This window comes from Panthera onca, chromosome D1 (assembly GCF_046562875.1).
Source record: "Panthera onca isolate mPanOnc1 chromosome D1, mPanOnc1 haplotype 2, whole genome shotgun sequence".
Lineage (NCBI taxonomy): Eukaryota > Metazoa > Chordata > Mammalia > Carnivora > Felidae > Panthera > Panthera onca.
In genome coordinates this window covers 92,767,665-92,788,490 of record NC_138348.1, presented here as the reverse complement: position 1 = coordinate 92,788,490, position 20,826 = coordinate 92,767,665, and the positions used below count along the sequence as shown (strand labels likewise).

The 20,826-nt window shown below is 45.2% G+C and overlaps 1 protein-coding gene across 3 annotated transcripts in view; it reads right to left on the bottom strand.

Annotated features, from left to right (window-relative positions):
- The window catches only part of FEZ1 (fasciculation and elongation protein zeta 1), a 43,826-nt gene extending 33,771 nt beyond the window's left edge, over positions 1-10,055 (bottom strand). Inside the window, exons 1-2 of one of the 3 annotated variants that reach the window (XM_060605150.3) lie at positions 9,905-10,055; positions 4,492-4,847 (exon numbers count right to left, since the gene is read on the bottom strand). In XM_060605150.3, the coding sequence (XP_060461133.2) occupies positions 4,492-4,802 (311 nt within the window). In that variant the 5' untranslated portion in view covers positions 4,803-4,847; positions 9,905-10,055. Of the gene's footprint in view, positions 1-4,491; positions 4,848-9,218; positions 9,352-9,904 lie in introns of those variants that run through there. The other 2 variants (XM_078432925.2, XM_078432926.2) reach the window with 2 other exon arrangements.
- Between the last annotated feature and the right edge of the window lie 10,771 nt (positions 10,056-20,826).

Here is a 20,826-nt window from a genome sequence, read left to right as displayed (position 1 = left end):
CTAACCACAAAACTATCCCAAGTCTTTATCATTTTGTGACTGGCTCGGGCACGGGCATCAGAGTAATATACCAAGTTCCCAATCACAAGCTAGAACAGCAATTCAGAAACCAGCTCTGCGTGAAAGATCTCTAACTACATTATTCTTGGACATAGCGCTTTCATCAGGCTACAAAAGGAGGAATGGCAGGGGCAGCGGGGTGCATGACTGCTTCCTGTCTATCTCTCCAGCCCCAGTGAAGGTTAAATGGAAGGCGAAGGCAGAACACTGGCGGCAGGCTGGCAGCCAGAGCAGACCGGGTGGTGGGAGGGAAAAACACAAAGCTTTCTGTGAGGAAGAGAATGGGAAGGGCTTTTCTTCCTCGACACCACCCCCACCCCCCGCAGAGAGGCTATCTGTTCTATCCTGAGCAGGGGCCTTGGGCATGAACATATTCCCTTTTATAGTCACCCTGAGGTGGACTGTGAAATCCTACTTTCCCCGAGAAGTGTCCTGCCACTCGCTCTTATCTTGGGGGAAGGAGACTCTGAATGTTATCTCCTATATCTGTTATCAAAGAGCCAAGATTAAACAGGTCGCCTCAATTCCTGGCTTTTGCTGCCATGGCACCCGCGATTCAATTTGCTCTCTCAGCCCCTATAGTGACAGAAAAGGCTTTTCCTATGGCTGTTTTATAGCCTGGGCTCAGGTGCCTATGGAACTGACTAAGCTATCTTTCACCACACAGGGCTGGGGATTTGTAAAGGGAAGCTGGCACCAGATGAACACACCCAACAGAATGGGTTGTGACAAGACGCACATACACAAAGATCTGGGTCTACTGGCAATCATGTAGCCATCAAGGCTACATGAATCCTGCCCCCCTCCACACCCCTCTGTTCTTGACAACATGGTAGGCAGCTAGCCTAAAGGGCTTATTAGAATTCCAATTTGATAACATTTCCCTTAATCCCCTCCAGGTTGGCTACTGCCCTTATCCAGTGTCTCGTGTCCAATCAAGCCAACAGCCACATTTCGATGTGTGTTCACGTGAGTACACTTTCGCTGCTAAGACTTAGGAATTATTATTAGCACATAATGACTTAGAACAACTTTTTAGATTCTTTCAAGCACTGAAATAGAATCAATACTACCTCTGCCTTCTATAGGGGGAAACTGAGCCTCTGAGAGGATAATTAACTTTCCTCAAATCACGGCTATCCATCCACTTACCATATCCTGGTTGTGTGGCATTTACTTGACTTCACCTTCAAGTATGGCTGACTACGCACCATGTATTTATTGTGTAGACTTACTTTTAGCACCTTTCACCCAATAATTCTATCTGCAGAACAGGAAATGGTGATTGTTCTCACAAGTTTGGCCCCTCTTTATCTTACAGGTGCCTGTAAGAGGGCAGATTGTAATCCCAGTGAGGCAGGTGGTGGGGTGAGGATTGTCCATTCCCCTTCTGTAACGGTCCCCTAGAAAGGCTCTGGCCTCCAAGTTCAATCTCTTATGAGACAGGAAAGGATGATCACACATATGCGAAGAGCAGATTCTGGAAGAGTATCCAAATTTAAAACCAGGAAAAATCTATTCAAATTTGACTCTCTTGTAATGCCTAACACTTCCATGCCCTGATAAATCAGAGAGAAGTTGACGTCTCAGCCAATTCCCTATTAGCAAAATAGTTGCAAAGGAGGACTAGAGAAATCCAAACTCTAAAAGGAATGACTACATTTGCTTTATGATTTGTGCTCTCTTGAAGGAGGTTAGTTTGACCAAGAAGTTCACTGCTTTTGTTTTATGTTTTTATTATGTCCTGCTAACCCACCCAACACACTTTCAATTCATTTGTGGAGGAAATATCCATCCAATTAGCAAAACTAAGGAAGTTTATTACAAGCTATGCTCAGGAGAATCACAACCAGATTAGATATTAAATTATCTTTTCCCTTACTTCATCATAATTTTACAGTTGAAGTATATGGATAGGTATCTATAAACAACGTGTATAATTTAACTCCAATTTTTAAGTTGGAAAGGTTTAAATACATTGACCACCTTGAAAACACAGTGTTAATTTTTCTCTTCCCAGATTCCTCCCTCTACACTAGCCCCAAATTGTATTTTATCTCCAAGGAACTATTCAACCTTTGGTCTTTTAGCTGAGGCAGTCAATGAGGCAGGCAACTCAGAAAAATCAGGGTGAGGAGACCAGTAATCCCATGTGATGGTAATTAACATTGAGTGGCCTCTGCTAATGTGCTAGAAGAGAGTAAGAACTTGCTCACTGGGCCTTCATCCTTAATGAGGCAGAGGGGGGCTTAGATAGGGGAGGAATGATTTGTTGGAAGCAAAAGGAATGGGACGCATCTTAAAATGTCATTTTCAGAGCACAGCCTGGGTGAGGTAAGAAATTAGGTTCTTTCCAAGTCCTTAGCCCCGCTTCATCAAGATTGAGCTCTGGAGGTTTCAAAGATGAGGACCCACGCAGTCAACTAAAGTTAAGTGACTAGCCCAAGGTCACACAGTGAGTTAGCGAGAGTATGAAAATTATAATTCATAGTCTTTTGTATTTCTAGTTCATTGCCTGGTGCAATGAACTATAGTGAAAAAATACGCTGTATAATAAAGCCCCAGAGCCATTCTTTTTAGACTTACAGGAGGTGAACAAATTAATAACGGGCTCAGAATTTAAGAAAAATCAGTTTGAAACTTAAAATTGAATTAAAACACATAGCCCACAGTTACAGTACTGGTCACCAGGGTAAAATGTTCTCTGTGATCATGACTTCAGGCTAACATTAATTAAAAAGAAAAGAAGGAAATGGTGTGGACCTGGAAATCCGTTACCTGTGCCTACAAAACTAGCTATTATTGTTCACCCAATTCATTCGACATTCAGTATTCCATTCAAAAACTATTATTTGAATACTTATGACACACCAAGCCCTGTATTAGACATGGGGATATAATAGTAAGACAGACACAGAGTCCCTGTATACTCACAGAGTCATCAAGCGAGCAACTATATCCCAAACAGGTCAGGTTTAGTTGTCTGGGACACACCTTTCACCCCACTTATTTATGGGCAACTCTTGCCACTCAAGTTCATAAAAAGAGAAACCAAAAGCCCAGTTGCTCCCAAGTCCCATTACAACCACTTGACATTTGTTGTGTGATTCCATAAGAACAATTCATGCTTGGGGTGCCTGGGTGGCTCAGTTGGTTAAGGGTCCAGCTCTTGGCTCTTGAGTTCAAGCCCACGTCCTCATTGGGCAAAGCCTGCTTGGGATTCTCTCTCTCACTCTCTCGCTCTCTCGCTCTCAATCTCTCAAAATAAATCAATAAACTTTAAAAATAAAGAACAATAGGGGCGCCTGGGTGGCTCAGTCGGTTAAGCATCCAACTTCGGCTCAGGTCATGATCTCACTGCTTGTGAGTTCGAGCCCCGTGTCGGGCTCTGTGCTGCCAGCTCAGAACCTGAAGCCTGCTTCAGATACTGTGTCTCCCCCTCTCTCTGCCCCTCCCATGTTCATTTTCTGTCTCTCTCTGTCTCTTAATAATAAATAAATGTTTAAAATAAAATAAAATAAAATAAAATAAAATAAAATAAAATAAAATAAAATGCAAACACAAGGGGCAGCTCTTCCTGCCCACAGGTCCTGTCCCTGTGCTTTAATTAAAAAAACAAAAAACAAAAACCAACTCACCTTTTTAAAAAAGAAAGAACAATTGATACATATTTTATCTCTACAGGGAATTCAGGCCTATTTTTACTAAGTGCCCAAAACACCCTTCTTTAATTTATGTTACAAATTATCCTCTTCTTTTTCTAGTCCCTCCTCAAACAGCAGTTTTCTCAAATCCCTTTTCTTGACTACTGTTAAGACCCTAAAAGGGGACTAGTAAGTGACACAGGGAATCTGTATACTCAAAAGCCATGTCACCTAATTATCACCTTTATTTTGGCCCAAGGTAATCCCCTGGGCTGTCAGTTCAATTTGTATGCTTTCTTATTTGGATGTATCTTAACATTTGTAGATGATTTTCCAGTCCTGAGGGGGGATTTGTTAACAGTTTGGAGATTTTCATAATTCTGGTGTTTCTTGAAGCAAATTGTTCCAGTGACAGATTCCTCCGTCACGGTTAATTAATTTCTTTTCTGATCCTTATTTCTAATATCTGGGTGGATTACTACTGATACAAAGAAACAGAAGATAGATGGACCCTAAAATGGATCATGCTCCTAAAATTCTATTTTGTACCTAAGAAAATCTATTTTCTAAAAAGTCTTCATTCCTCTAAGATTTCAATTTTAGAAAACTCTCCAGGTCCCTGTAAAGGGACATCATAGAATAATGTCAGCAATTACCAGGGCCCTGCCCCACTGACATGAAAGCATAAGTGATATGCCATGAACCCACAGACACGAGTTCTATGTCAAAGAGCCCCAGACTACAGGGCTCATGTCTGAAGCAACAGAGGGCAATTAAGACTTCTTACTCCTCATCCTGCAGGGTCTCTTCCTCCTCCTGGATCTGGAATTGGTTCTTCACAGGAGCCAGGGTCTCCGTCTTGGCGTTGTAGTTCCGGAAGCAGACATTGAGCTTCTCATCAAATTCGTTCACGAGGTCCTCCATGGACTTGAAGCTGATTATTTCCGAAGAAAAATTCTCAAGCTCAGAGAGGGAGGGATCCTCTAGATGGTGGGGAGATGAGCCATAGAAACACTGTGGTTTCTCCTCCGGGTCCTCCGAGCAGCAGGGTCGAAGGTCCTCAAACTCTTCATCCAAACTCACCAGTGGAGCCTCCATTCTCTCACAGCAATAGGACAACTGTGACTTTCAGGATTCGTTGATCTAGGAGAAACAAACAAGGTAATGTGAGCTTGGACCGGGCTTTTGTGCCGCCTCTGCTGAGGAACCATAACCACATAACCCGTTAGTCTGTATCCCTCTGAAAAAGGAAGACTCCACTTTCCAGGCATCCGTCACTTCTGTACTTCCTCGCTATCATACACTTGACCTTAGCAAGTTACTTAATTCTCTGTGCTTCTCTTTATTCTTCTCGAGACAGAAATAATAATCCTCAAGGGATTGTCTTAAGGGTTAAAGGAGTAAAAATACAGGTAAGTGATTAGAACAGTGGCTGGCAGATAATAAACATCATTGTTGTCCCATATGTTCTCTGTTTATAATAATAATAATAATAATTGTTATTATTATTATTATTGCCATAAGTCCACATCCTTAACCATGTGCTCTGAAAACCGGAAGTCTTTCATAACTTATTTGGTGGCAAAAACCGACTTGACCTAAACGCACTTGGCAACTAAACCTAATCTACACGAATATAAAATTGCTTATGGTTTCAATTTATCCCATTGTGTGTGTTTTGCTGCAGAAATAATAATTTTTTAAATTATACTGATTGCTGCCCCAATCTCCAGGAAATGATATGCAGAATTCACACTCTATTACTGCTTTCTAAAATGGCTGGCCCCAAGGGTTTGGGATAGGGATGCATGGACCTAGATATGACTACCCTCAAAAACAAGCACCTGAGCTTTTCCAAGATACAGAGCTTATGTCTGGGGCTAAAGGAACGGATTAAATGACTGGTTATCCTGAAAGAGATAGACCCAACTGCCCATGTGCTCCAAGGTCAGCCTCCATGACCATCTTGGACACCACATCCTGGAAAGCTGCACACTCAGGCCTACTTTCATTTCCTGAGCTCCAGGCCCTCTTCAGACACTGCCTTCCACTGTGATTTATCCAACTGTGTGTGTATCCAAGCCCTTCCCCAATTTTAATTTAAATTCCTCGAGGGCACAGACGTCCTCTGGACATCCTGCATCGTTCCATCCTGTACACACTGCTCTGCGGCTAGGCAATCAATCAATGTGTGTTCATTGAAAAATGATCATCTGTCCCCCACATACATTTTTCATTTTCAATTTTAGGCAGCACAGCATTACTGTCCGTCATGCCCTTCTCTACATATGCCACTTTCTTCCCTGTAATGCGGAAAGGCAACCAAACTTTTCTCTCCTGTCTGTGTAATTTCTGATCCAGTTAGATGCTTAAATTGGAACCACTACCGAGGAGAACTGAACAGACAGCACAAATAATGGGTTTTGCCCTGAAAGTGCCATTCTCCATCTCTGTCTATAAAACTTAAACTCTAAGTAAGTGAGGCAAAGGCCATGCCAGGTGGGGACTCAGACAGCTCTTACCAGGATTGTACTGGGAGGAAGCCAATTACCGTTGCATCACATCAAAATATATTCCGAGTATTTACAGTGTGCAAAGGCAACATGTTGGGACCTTATGACATCTTGGAAATAACATATGCTCAAGAGCCAACAGACCTACCTGCCAACGTGTGGCTGAGTGACAAGCATCATGGGTTCCAATTTTCTCATTTGTTACAGTGAAGGTGTTGGTATAGAGCTAATAGCTCTGGAAGTTAATTTTAATAACTTATTAGTGTAATTGATAATCTTAATTGTAATAATATATTTTAATAATGTATTCTATTAAATCCAATATGTCCAAAAGATTGCATTCCAATATGTAATCTATATTTTAAAATATTAATGAAACATTTTACATTCTCTTTTCATACTACTTCTTTGAACTCCAGTGTGTATTCACAGTACATTTCCACTTGGACTAGCCACATGTCGCTTGGGGCTACCAGAGTGGACAGCACAGCTATAAAGCAATACACAACTAATTGCCACTCAGGCGTTCTTCACCTAGGGTCTACAGACCCCTAAAGGGCTCTTTGAATATAACTATATTTTATGCACTTAAAAACATATTTGGAGGAGAATCTCATAGATTTCTCTACATTGTCAAAAGGGGCCAATAGCACAAAAAAGATTAAGCATCCCTGAGTGCCAAAGGGAGTTGAGAAAAGATCACAGAGTGCAGTAGGGAGCAAGGAAGGTTTTACAGATGGGGAATTTGGGTTGACCAGAGCAGGACTCTGTGATGGTTAAGAGCCTGGATTCCAGGTTCCCATCCTGGTCCTATCACTTCCTAGCGATGAGACTTTGGGCAAATTATCAGCCTCTTTGTGTCATGGTTTCCTCATCCATAAAATGAGGTACTTGAGGTATTAAAACAGTATTTAAGCTGAAGGCTATTTTGCAGAGTAATGAAAATAATCATTGGCAGTGCTAAACACAATGTATTGCATATGTGGTGTTTGATAAATGTCAATGATTTTAGGAAAATGAGGATAACTTAGTTTCACAGCAAATGTAGGGGGAGGGTGTTTCAAGTAAAACAAAACAAAACAAAACAAAATCCCCCTGCCATGATAGTCTATGTGCAATGCTTTACATGCTGATCAAATGGGAGAACTACTGCTGAATAAAATTTATCACCTTTTTTTTACTAAGGCACCCCTGCTATTTTCAATTTATTTGGTGAAAGCTTCTTGGATCACTGGCCCCATTTCAGAAAGACATGATGTTAGAGATATTTACACTTCCTTTAGACTTGTACTCTTCTCTAGGAGAGAAGGGGGAGCCAGAATGAATGGGTGATACCAATGGGGTACTAATTCGAAATGGCACAAACCATATTATTAACCAGCAACAAATCCAAGGGCAATCCAATCAGCATCTAAGACAAAGATTGAGTTTTGGGTGTTGTCAACAGGAAGGTTATGCTCAAAGCACCTACGCTCAGCCCAGGCAGCCTCTAGAAAATGGATTCACCCAAATGATGATAAAAGAACGGGATATCACAGCTCTAGAGTTCAGAAACGTGGCCATTTGAGCAATCCATAATATAGCCAGCTTTCTTTTCATCAACTCACTTCCCAAGAGCCAAGAAGCTCTGCATGAATGACCACCTGGAGATGAAACCAAAACTGAAAGCCTGCACTGGGAATTGGATATCACTCAATACCCAGACTGAGCCGGGTATTTGTACAAAGACTCCAGACTATGGCAGAGGCCGTGAGAGCCTGGCTCAAGGAGGGGTCTCTGGGTTGGGGCTGGCAGCCTTTCTTGAACCTGTGCCCTTTGTCTCCTTCCTTTAGCTCACTTTCTTTTGCTCTTCTCTCTTGGTGGGGTGCCTTTGCACCCCCCACTGAAATGTCCTACCTTTGCATCCTGGCTCGCCCGCCCATGTCTTCATTCACAGCCCATCCTAGAGGCCTCCCCCCTTAAAAGCGAGGGGTAATACAATTGATTGCTTATCCTCTTCCTCTATACTTCCAAAATCAATTTTTTAAAAACACATGAAGAGTGGCAGAAAAAGGGAACCACCGAAAGGTCACCTTGTCTTTTTCTCTTATCCTAGAACAGAGTGCAAGACTATAGTTTGATTATGTCCTATAATCTATTGCATTTATTTTGGCTCCCAATAGATGGTGTAATTTGGAAGAGGAAAAAAAAGGCTCTGAGCTTAACAGAGACCCTGTAGGAAACACATAAGCCTCTCCTTTGCAGCATAACGATGCACTAGCTGCAGCTTGGGGCTGCAGTACAAATTTTCACTCCCTGCTTTGCTGAGCTGAGCAGAGTGGAGGGGGAGCAGTAGAGAATTCACCATGCCTCCCCCTCCTGGGCCTCTGCACCTGCACCGAGGCCCCATTCCATCTCCCCCTTCTTCCTATTACCTGCCCCATAGAGCAGTTGATTTCTATCTCCTCACCACACCTCATCCCTAAAATCTGCCCTCTACTGATCCACGGCAGTTTCCCACTGCTACTCAGCAAAAGCAGTCAGTATACAGGATTGTGCCAGCTTCCCATTGCCACAGAAAGAGAGTATTTTGTTGCACAGAAGTCAGCAACCCCTTTGCGGTTCCGCTTCCCCACCCCCCACCCCGTCCCCCTCCTCCTGCTGCTCCACTCACCCTCATCTCACATCCCCCTCCTCTCCACCCCCCGGGTCTGTTGGGGTAAAGAAAGGCTTCTCCAAGCAGCACAATGGCTGGCGCTACGGGGAAAACTGGGCTCATCCCGCGCAGGCCGCACACATACTTCCCGGCCCTTTGGCCAAACAAGAGCGGGACACGGGAGTGGCAGGGAGATCCGGGGGTGTCGAGCAGTGAAAAGGGAAGGGATAGGCAGAAAGAAGGGAGGGCTGGGATCACACGCCCGCCCCAGGGCTCTGTCAAGCCTTGCACCCCTGAACCCCAAGGGGTCCTGGGCCCACCGGAGGGCAGCGCCCCCACCACCACCACCCTCGTCCTTTCTCCGACCTGTTCCGTAGTAAAACAATTGCTCCCGCAGCGTCTGCGGCAGCTGCCAGCGGTTCTGACACTGCAGGAATGCATGGTCCTGGGGAAAGGCTCGGCACCCCAGGGAGGGGCACAGGCGGGTGCGGGGTCAGGCTCATAGGGGCACAGAGGATTCTGGGGCGTTTAAGGGTGTCCGGGCAAGATAACGGTCTCGGGAGGAGGTACAGATCCACTGGCCCACACCACCGGGCAGCGTTCTCCGGTTCCCCCAGCCCCCTAGTCCGCGCCGCCTCCCGTGTCTCTCTCTCTGTCTCTCTCTCTGTCTCTCTGTCTCTCTCTCTCTCTCTCTCTCTCTCACACACACACACACACACACACACACACACACACACACACAACACTTGCACACACACGCCAGGCCTGGCTGGGGGGCCAAGGCTCTGATCTGATGATGCCTGAAGTGCCCATCATCCCACAGCTCCCGGCCCGGGCGCTGCACTCCCATGAAGGGCTGGGCAGGAGGGCGACGGCCTCGGGGCTCCTTCGTTCCGATTCCAGGATGGGACGGGCTGGGGGCGCGGGGCTGCGGCGCCCCCCGACCCGCCGACGGAGAAACCCGAGTCGCGGGGCCTCCTTCACCACCCCCGTCCAACCCCCACCCACGGCAGTGGGTCGGTATGGGCTAAGGTCGCCCCCCGCGACGGCACCTGTGCGGGTCCTGGCGGAGGGAGGCGGTTCGCGGGGCTCAGCGGGACACCCCCATCCACGGGCCGCGGGGAGCGGCCGGAGCACAGCGCGGCGGCGGCGGCGGCGGCGGCGGCGGCGGCGGCGGCGGCGGCGGCGGCAGCGGCAGCGGCGAGCCAGCGAGCGCTCCCCCCGCAGCTCGGCCGGCGCCCGGCTCCGCTCCCCTCCTCCACCCCGCCCCCTCCGCCCCCTCCCCGCGCTCGTGCCCGGGCCCTCGGGGGCGCGCCCGCGCTCGGGCACCCGCCCGCTGGCACGCGCCCGGCCCGACGTCATCTACTCGTTAGCATTCAGAGCCTTCCTTGCAGCATGTGGCCTGCCTTTATTAATATTTATGAATTACTATTTCTCCCCTCTCTAACATTGGACTTTCTGCTTCTCTCATGAATATTCAGAGGCTCCAAGACGTGTGCGTGCAGTAACTCCCAATACGGATACTCGAGGGTGCCTGACACTGTAGATTCTCCATAAAAACATAAGGCAGGTGGCTGAGCGGATGGGCAGGCAAACACACTAAAGATTCCCCTGGACTTTTTGGGCTCCTCATTCCACTATACTGGGACCCAGGTGGGCAAGCTGAGGGATGCCTGCCAACCCAAACCCGGTTCAGACCTCAAGCCAAAAGTGATGAATGCCTTTACCACCCAAGGATGCAGGATGAGAGCTGGATCCAGGCTGACAAAGCTGAGTGAGGTTTCTGGCACAGAAGGACTTGAGGTAATAGAGGACAATTCACCAGGGGATATAAGGAAGGACCCTGGGGTCTTATGAAAATGTATTCATTCATTTATCTTGTCTGCCATGCATAAGTCTGTGCTTATAGATGCTGTCAATACAAAGTCTAATGATTCATGACAGCAGATAACTAAAAGCACAAGAACCTCAAATATCAATGGAAGGCACCAGAAGAGCATGTCTGCTTGGAGAACCTAAGTACTTCCATCAAGTTAGAGATAAGTCAGACAAGCTGGCGGAAGTGTGATGGCGGAGCATCTCTGGGTGATGCAGAGGGCTTCAGCTGAAAGCGGCAGGGAGCCCCTTTTGGCTCATTTATGCATTCATTCCACAGACATTTCAATCATGACACGGAGGTGGAGCAAAGGAATGAGGTTCCTGTGAGTGAGAGGAAGACTTGGTCACTTTGCCCTTCAGGTGGCATTAACCAGAGATTTTCTTCCTGATAGAGGGGAAGAAAAGGAGGTGGTTGAAAGTTCCCTGAGTCGACTTTCTTGGGAAGATACCCAGTTCTGTGACTTGGGCAAGTTAACCTCCTTGTGCCTCATTTCCTGTTCTGTAAAATGAGGATAAATTATAGCACCCACCTCGGGGGCCTGTTGTAGAATTAAAGGAGTTGATATATGTAAAGTACTTTCAGGCACAGTAGAAGGCACTATGTAAGTCTTGGCTATTATCTTCTCTAGGAGAAGCTTCGGGACACTGTACTAGAGGCCACCTTCTGTCCTGATCTTCAAAGCATGGGACTCACGGGTTTGAGAGAGGTTTTTGAGGAAACACAGCAAAGTGCTAAAGAGCATGGGCTCTCCAGAAAATTCAGTTCAAACCCCAGTGTTCCATTTATTAGCTGGTGACCTTGCACAAGTTACTTAGCCTCTCTGAACCTGTTTTCGCAACTGTAAAATGGGGATTCCAATAAATACTAAAGGTTGTTGTGCAGATTAAATAAAATAATGCATGCAGAATGTTTAGCATAGTGCCTGGCATATAATAAGTATTCAATAAGTGAATTCTGTTGTGTTGTTTTTTTTTTTTTTTTGTGAGGATTTGAAGGAACTAGAAGTTGACAACTGGTATTTTAGGCATCTGGGATGAGAATGTCTTGAACATGAGTGAAGTAATTCTTCCAGTAAATATTTCTTTCATTTAATTGTGGTAAAATATATACATAACTTAAACTTTACTGATTTAACCATTTTTAAAAAACACTTTTTTTTAACGTTTTGTTTATTTTTAAGACAGAGCGTGAGCAGGGGAGGGGCAAATAGAGGGAGATACAGAATTAGAAGCAGGCTGCAGGCTCTGAACTGTCAGCACAGAGCCCGACGCGGGATTTGAACCACAAACTGTGAGATCACGACCTGAGCCAAAGTTGGATGTCTAACCGACTGAGCCATCCAAGCGCTGTGTGATTTAGCCATTTTAATTTTTTTAAGTTTATTTATTTTGAGAGAGAGAGTGCAAGAAGGGGAGGAGCAGAGAGGGAGAGGGAGAGAGAATGCCAAGGAGGCTCCACACTGTCCGCACAGAGCCCAACATGGGGCTCCATCTCACAAACCCGTGAGATCATGACCTGAGCTAAAATGCAGAGTTCCACACTCAACCAGCTTAGCCACCCAGACACCCCTTTAACCACTGTTAAATGCACAATCCAGTGGCATTAAGTACCTTCACATTATTATTGCAATCATCACTGCTATCTACCTGCACAACTTTTCCATCCCAAACTGAGACTCTATATTAATTAAACAATAAATCTCCATTCCTTCTTCCCTGCACATCCTGTAACCACCACTCTACTTTCTGTCTCTATGAATTTTTTTTTTTAATTTTTTTTTTTTTTCAACGTTTTTATTTATTTTTGGGACAGAGAGAGACAGAGCATGAACGGGGGAGGGGCAGAGAGAGAGGGAGACACAGAATCGGAAACAGGCTCCAGGCTCCGAGCCATCAGCCCAGAGCCCAACGCGGGGCTCGAACTCACGGACCGCGAGATCGTGACCTGGCTGAAGTCGGACGCTTAACCGACTGCGCCACCCAGGCGCCCCTCTGTCTCTATGAATTTAACTATTCTAAGTGTCTCATATAGGTCGAATCATACAGTATTTGTCCTTTTGTGTCTGGGCGATTTCACTTCATGTATGCTTAAGATGGGATGATATTCCATTGTGTGGTTATACCACATTCTGCTTGCCCATTTGTCTGTTGGTGGACACTTGAGTTGTTTCCAACTTTTGGCTATATGAATAATGCCGCTATGAACATAGGTATGCACGTTCCAGGCAATACATATTTTTTAATTGCATTCCATGACCTGTACGAGAAGTTGGGTAGGTAAAAATGAAGGCGTGCCTTCAAGAGGTTCAGAGTTTCGTACGGTGATTTCCAAACTTTTCTACTTGGAACCTGTAGTGGGTTGAATAGTGTGTCCTCCCCCCGCCAAATTTATACCCACCCAGAACCTCAGAATGTGACCTTTTTTGGAAACAGGGTCTTTGCAGATGAAATTAGTTAGGGTGAGGTCATAGTGGATTAGGGTGGCCCTGAATCCCATGACTGATGATGTCTTAAGAAGGGGAGAGGACCCATAGAGACACAGGGGAGGACTATGAGAGGGACCGTGTGATGATGGAGGCAGAGCTTAGAGCAATGCAGTATAGGCCAGAGGGCACAAAGGACTGCCAGGAACCACCGAAGCTAGAAAGCGGCAAGGAAGGGTTCTTCCCCAGAGCCTTGAGAGGGAGCACGGCCCTGCTGACAGCTTGATTTTGGACTTCCAGCCTCCAGGACTAAGACACTATAAATTGCTCTTGTTCTAAGCCACCCAGTTAGTGGCAATTTGTCATGGCAATCCTAGGAAACGAATACAGGTTTTAGTAGTAGGAAGTGGGGGGTGCTGCCGTAACAAATACTCTAAAACGTGGAAGTGGCTTTGGAATTCGGTAATGGATAGAGGCTGGGAGAATTCTGAGGCTCATGACAGAAAAAGCCTGGACTGCCCTGAAGAGACTGTTGGTCAAAATATGGGTCAACTTAAAAAAAAAGGGGGGGGTGGCGCGCCTGGGTGGCTTGGTCGGTTGAGCGTCTGACTTTGGCTTAGGTCATGATCTCGCGGTTTGTGAGTTCAAGCCCCACGTTGGGCTCTGTGCTGACAGCTCAGAGCCTGGAACTTGCTTCCAATTCTGTGTCTCCCTCTTTCTCTGCCCCTCTCCCACTCATTCTCTGTCTCTTTCTCTCAAAAATAAATAAACCTTTAAAAACTTAAAAAAAAAAAAAAAAGAAAGAAATATGGGTCAAAGGTGGGGCCCCTGGGTGGCTCAGTCAGGTGTCTGACTTCAGCTCAGGTCATGATCTCGAGGTTTGTGGGTCTGAGCCTCACATTAGGCTCTGTGCTGACAGCTCAGAGCCTGGAGTCTGCTTCATATTCTCTGTCTCCCTCTCTCTCTGCCCCTTCCCCTCTCATGCTTTGTCTCTCTCTCAAAAATAAATAAACATTTAAAAAATTTTTTTAAATGGGGTGCCTGGGTGGCTCAGTTGGTTAAGCAGCCGACTTCAGCTCAGGTCATGATCTTGCAGTCCATGAGTTCGAGCCCCATATCGGGCTCTGTGCTGACATCTCAGAGCTTGGAGCCTGCTTCAGATTCTGTGTCTCCCTCTCTCTCTGCCCCTCCCCACTCACGCTCTGTCTCTCTGTCTCCAAAAAAAATAAATAAACATTAAAAAAATTTTTAATTAAAAAATATGGGTCAAAGGTGATTCTGGAGAAGGCTCTGGGGGAAAAAATATGGGAAGAGCTGTAGAGAAAGCTATCACCGCCGAGAACACATATATTATCACGAACAGAAAGATGCTAGAAATATGGACGTTGAAGTGCTTCTGGCAAGGTCTCAGATGGAAATGAGGAACGTGCTGTTAGAAACTAGACAAATGATGATCTGGTTATAAAGTGGCAGAGAACTTGGCTGAACTGTATTCCGCTGTCAGATGGCAAGGATTGAACTTAGGTATTTAGCTAAGAAGATTTTTAAAGGGTGGAAGAGGTGGCCTGGTGTCCCTTGGTGCTTACAGTAAAGTGCAGTGAGGAAGGATAGACTGGACCCCCTACACTTCTAAGGTTTCTGAGAAGTGTATCCCAGCGGAGCACTGCCAACAGGGGCCGAAAGCATCAAAGATGGATGAAATGAAGGGAGACTGTTCGATTTCTGAAATCCACAGCCAGGAAACAGGCTGATAGAGGCACTCGGCTGCAAGCACCTGGTATCCTCCGAGAAACAGGAAGGACGGCCCCCTAGCCTGGAGGATGGAGCTCTGAGCCACAGAGGATTATTCTCAGGCCTTGAAACCTTGTAGAATTTGCCCTGCAGGATTTCGAGCTTGCTTTAGACCAGTGGTCTTTTTTCTTCTTCCATTTTCTCCCTTTTAGGCTAGAAATGTATAGACTATGTCTGTCCTACCCACAGGAGGGGAAGGAGCAGAGAGAGGGAGACCGAGGATCCTAGTGGGCCATGCACTGGCAGCAGAGAGCCCAATGTGGGGCTCAAACTCTCGAACCGTGGACACTTAACCATTTAACCACTGGGCCACCCAGGCACCCCTACCCTTGTATTGTAGAAGCTGACCAGCTCCACAGGTCCACAAAGGGAGGGGAATTGTGCCTCAGGGTGTATCATACCCACAATCTCACCCATACCTGATTTAGATGATAACACTTGGAACTTTTGGAGTTGATGTCATTTTGATGAGATTAAATGTGGGAATGTGTTAAGACCCGGGGATGTTGGGGGGCACGTGGGTGGCTCAGTCAGTTAAGCGTCCGACTCTGGGTTTTCACTGACAGCATGGAGCCCGCTTGGGATTCTCTCTCCCTCTCCCTCTGTCCCTCCAGCTCTTGTGTGCTCTCTTTCTCTCTCTCTCTCAAAATAAATAAATAAACTTAAATAAAAAAATGACTTGAGGATGTTGGGATGGAATGAATGCATTTCACACAAGAGGGCCAGAGGGCAGACTGTAGGGGGTTGGAAAGTGTCCTCCCAAAAGTCATGTCCGCCATGTGTTAGGCCCCTCGTGTTGCTATAACCACGTACCACAGACCGGGTGGCTTATAAATGACAGGAATTTATTTTTAGTGGTTATGGAGGCTGGAAGTCCAAGGTCATGGTGCCAGCGTGGTAGGGTTCCGGTGAAGGTTCTCTTCCAGGTTGCAAATGGCCAGTTTCTCACAAAGTACAAGGGGATAGGGATCTCCCTTGGACCACTTTTATAAAGGCACTGATTCCATTCATGAGGGCTTCACTTCATTTGTGGGGTTTCCCAAAGACCCCACCTCCTGATACCATCACGCTGGGCATTAGGTTTCCAATCTATGAATTTTTTTTATTTTTTTTATTTTTTTTTATTAACATTTTTTATTTATTTTTGGGACAGAGAGAGACAGAGCATGAACAGGGGAGGGGCAGAGAGAGAGGGAGACACAGAATCGGAAACAGGCTCCAGGCTCCGAGCCATCAGCCCAGAGCCTGACGCGGGGCTCGAACTCACGGACCGCGAGATCGTGACCTGGCTGAAGTCGGACGCTTAACCGACTGCGCCACCCAGGCGCCCCTTCCAATCTATGAATTTTAAGAGGACACAAGCACTCAGACCATCACAACCCCAAACTTTAGAATGTGGCCTTACTTGGAAATAGGGTTCTTTTTTTTTTAGATGTAATTAGGACGCGATCACACTGGATTAGGGTGGGCCTGAAATCTAATGACTTGGTGTCATTGTTAAGGCCGTCTCAAGAAACTAACACAGAACCCTTATATATTTTTCTGAATTATATAAGACAATTCAACATTCAACATAGGCTAATGCCTCCTCCTGTGTGCAAGCCATGTAAAGCTTTGGCTCAGGACCTGGCATATAGTAAGTGCTCAGTAAGTGCTCTTTATATGTTATTGCTGTTGAACGTTTCAAAACTCCTCTTAGGGCTAACAGGTAGAGCTTTCCCACCCCCTACCCTACATCTCAAATCAGAGTAGGTCCAATTTTCTTTTCTTTTTTTTTAAATTTTTTTAATGTTTATTTATATTTTAGAGGGAGAGAGAAAGCGCGCAAGCAGAGGAGGGGCAGAAAGGGAGGGAGACAGTGTCCAAAGCAGGCTCCAGGCTCTGAGGTGTCAGCACAGAGCCCCACATGGGGCTTGAATTCATGAGCTGTGAGATCATTACTGAGCCAAAGTCAGACTGAGCCACCCAGGTGCCCCCCAATTTTATTTTTATACATACTAAGAGATTAGAGCTTAAGAAAGTTTCCCAAGAAATGACATTCCCAGTGGACAAAATGGTAAGTGCTTTAAAGAAGATATAAAGTGTTTTTTTAAAACATCTATTGATTTTACTTTTTTCCTTCTTTTTTTTTTTTAAGTTTATTTATTCCGTGGGGGAAGGGGAAGAGAGAGGGGGGAGAGAATCTCAAGCAGGCTCTGCACTGTCAGCGCAGAGGCTGACTCAGGGCTCAAACTCATGAACTGCAAGATCATGACCTGAGCCAAAATCAAGAGTCAGACATTAACCGACTGAACTACCCAGATGCCCCAAGATATAAAGGATTTTAAAAAAAAGCTTTACGGCTGCTATGCAGGGGTTTTTGCCTAAAAGCTCACCTAAGAACAGGCTTCCTCAAGCTCAGCACTGTTGATGTCCTAGGTGACTGCTGTTGGAGGCTGTCCTGTGGGGTGCAGGATGTTTAGCAGCATCCCTGGCCACTAGATGCCAGTAGCATCCCCCCAGTTGTTACAACCAAAACTGTTTCTGGACTTCATCAAATGACCTCTGGAGGGGAAAAATCACAAACTCACCTTAGCTGAGAACCACTACCTTAGACATAGGTCTTTAAGGGGTTAGTGGATGTTCTGCCAGGCTGGGGGTGCGTTTCCTACGGAGAAAACTAGGAGAGCCAAAGCTTGGGTATATGAAAAGGAAAACATGTGCCATTTAAGTAAGAAACACTGGCGCTGGGTCATAGGTTCAAAGTGTGGGTTACTGGAAATACAGGGTACATCATACTCCTGGAATCACACTAATACCATTACTTTAGTTCCTGAACTGAACTTCTTTTAGTCCCTAATTTCCCTGATATAGCTAAAGAATCTTAGAATATATACTGCATTTGAAGGTCATCTAGTCTAACCTCCCACCTGATTCAGAAGCCAATATCCCTCCTAGGTGATGTTAGTTAGACACCTCTAGTGATGAGAAACCTGACCTTGCAAGGCTGTGCTTCCTTAGCATTTTTTTTTTAATGGCTTTCAAGGCTAGAAATGGCTTGTTATTGTTTGAAATTCAGTGTTAGCATGGTTTGTATTGTGCTCTAGTCCTATTTGATTTCCCTTAGAATGATCTTTCTTGAAGAAGCCAGTTTTCCATGGCATTCTGGAAATGAGCTGCTGAATCTTTATTGAAAACCTACGTCAATCACAGCCTAGCAAAATAGAGATGAGCTCATAGCTACGAACATTTTAAGGCTGCTTGGTTTTTCCATCACTGGTGGCTCTCAAACACCAACATTCAATTCCAGCCCATATTCATCTCCGTCCTCAATCTCCAGGGTTGATTAAACTCCCTGATTTGTTTCCTCAGGGGAAGTGGAATATTCCCCAAGATTCAAAATCTATTCATAGCCATCTCGTCAGTAGGTAATTACTCTCTACCACAAAGCACAAGCACCCAGAACAAGATCACATTATTTTCAAAAAGAATAAGCAGTACTATAAAAATTGACAATAAATCAACCCCAAGAATCATGACAAATTCCAGAATAGTCACCTCTGTTACCTGATGAAAAATGACAAAATACATGAACTAGTTGGCAAATAAGGAATTCAGATCCCTTGAGATCTTGGAAATTCCCTTGAGTGTAAATATGATGAGATTTTTTTTTTCTAGACAGAAAATATTTGGCTATTTCAGGAAAGGAGAGCCACAGATTTTAATAGGAAATGGAAAATGAGGCCCCCAGTGTGGGGGAAGCTTTAGATCTACACTGGTCAAAAAAGAAAGGTCATTAATCTTCCCCTCTCTGTAGCTACCAAGTGATTTATCAGCGCGGATCAGCATGTGCCTGGGTGAATAGGGACAGAATAGGCTTATTGTTGTCTCTTACTCTCAATAGGAAATAGAGCCTCAACTGCAGTGTCATGAGGGGAGGCCACTCATGAGGTAGTTCACTTCCATGAGCTCACTTTTAGATTAATTCTTGGTTCTTCATGAGACCACCAGGCCAAGTAGACACATCATTTATATAAACCCCAGAGGACTGACTGCCCCTTCCCTCAATGTCAGCTACTCTCTATTTTATGCCACCCCAGGATGCCCTGGTTTTCAGAAATGTGATGATTCAGAAACGAACTTGAGGAAACGAAAATGACGATTAACACTGTCATTTCACTGCACTAGTCTGGCCATAGAAAAGTCACTTCACCAGCAACCCTCCAGAACCCCACATGATCTGCAAATGCCCTGGGGCCACAGCTGTCCTCCTTAAGACAGGATTCTGAGTCATAACGGCATTTTCCACCCTGTAGAAATGAGCAAAGAACCTCCAAAGTCTTCACAAAGTCATTGTCGCAAGGATTTCAACAAAGCATTCTCTTCCAGTTGTCACATCCTACAAGGTGAGAGCTTCCCAACATTGAACATCAAGCCCCAAAGAAGAGGTGTGGTTGGTGAGGAGCAAGATGGCTTCCCCCCCAAATAAACAGACCAAATGATAGCCTGCAAAGTTCTTGACGTGGCTTGGCATTGTAACTGGGTTTGGGAGAGCTATGAGAGGAAAAATCCGGTGTTGGATATTGACCAAATCCCTGGAACACGTGAAAAGAAGTCCATGAGGCAAATACTGACTTAGAAACACACAGAGCAATTAGATATAGAACGAATATAAATACAGAAGCTTTGAGAGACTTGGCAATCTATAATCATTCGGAATCTGCTGATTTTGTAGGTTTGCATATTCAAAACAAATCCAGATTCTTTCCAGAATTTGTTCATTGGGTCCAATGGACATGAACGAAATGGAAAATGTATAAATCAAAGGAAAAGATTACCCCATGATCTGATAATGACGATTCTTAAATCTTTTTGTAAACCTCGTTTAGAACAGAAAAGTATTTGACCCACACTGAATAATCCAGCTCTCTTGGGGCATCTGGGAGGCTCAGTTGGCTAAGCATCTGACTTCCACTCAGGTCATGACCTCATGGTTAGTGAGTTCTAGTTCCACATCGGGGATCTCTGCTGTTAGCACAGAGCCCACCTTGGATCTTCTGTCTCCCTCTCTCTCTGCTCCCCCCCTTAAAAATAAACATTTTTAAAAGGATTTGAATAATCCAGCTCTCTATACTTGAAAGATCTAGGAAAAATTCTGAATTTAGTGTGCCATATAGCTGTATGATTATGGCTGATCTGATTATCTATACCATATTGCAAGAGAAGAAAACTAGGGGCACTTGGGTGGCTCAGTAGGTGAAGCGTCTGAATTAGGCTCAGGTCATGATCTCACAGTTTGTGAGCTCAAGCCCTGCATGGGGCTCTATGCTGGCAGTGTGAAGCCTGCTTGGGATTCTCTCTCTCTCTCTCTCTCTCTCTCTCTCTCTCTCTCTGCCTCTCCCTCTGCCCCTACCCCACTTGTACATGTGCTTTCTCTCCCTCTCTCTCAAAATAAATAAATAAGCTTAAAAAAAGAGAGAGAAAGAAGAAAACTAAAGGGAAAGGAGGAGAAGGGTAAGGATGTGTGGTGTTGGCAAACTGGAAAGAGCTCCATAAAGCCAGGACTCAGCAGTTTTGGATTTCAGCATCAACTCAACCATTAACCAGCTCTGTGACTTAGGGAGAATTACTTGGGTTTTCTGAGCCTCAGTTTCCTCATCCACAGTATGAAGGGCTTCAAATAAGATCTTTTCCTTCTCTTAAACTTTGTCAATAAACTCTCTGTTTTCTTTCTGAAACCAGTCACGACATTTTGTTTAAATAGACCCCAAGTTCACTGAGGGACCTTGGAGTGTCTTTTGACATCTTTGCCTTTGTGTCTCCATTTGTAGACCCCCAAGTATTGTGTGGAGGTGTTGCGAGAAAACAAGATGACACAAGCTTATTTATACAAAACCCTAGGG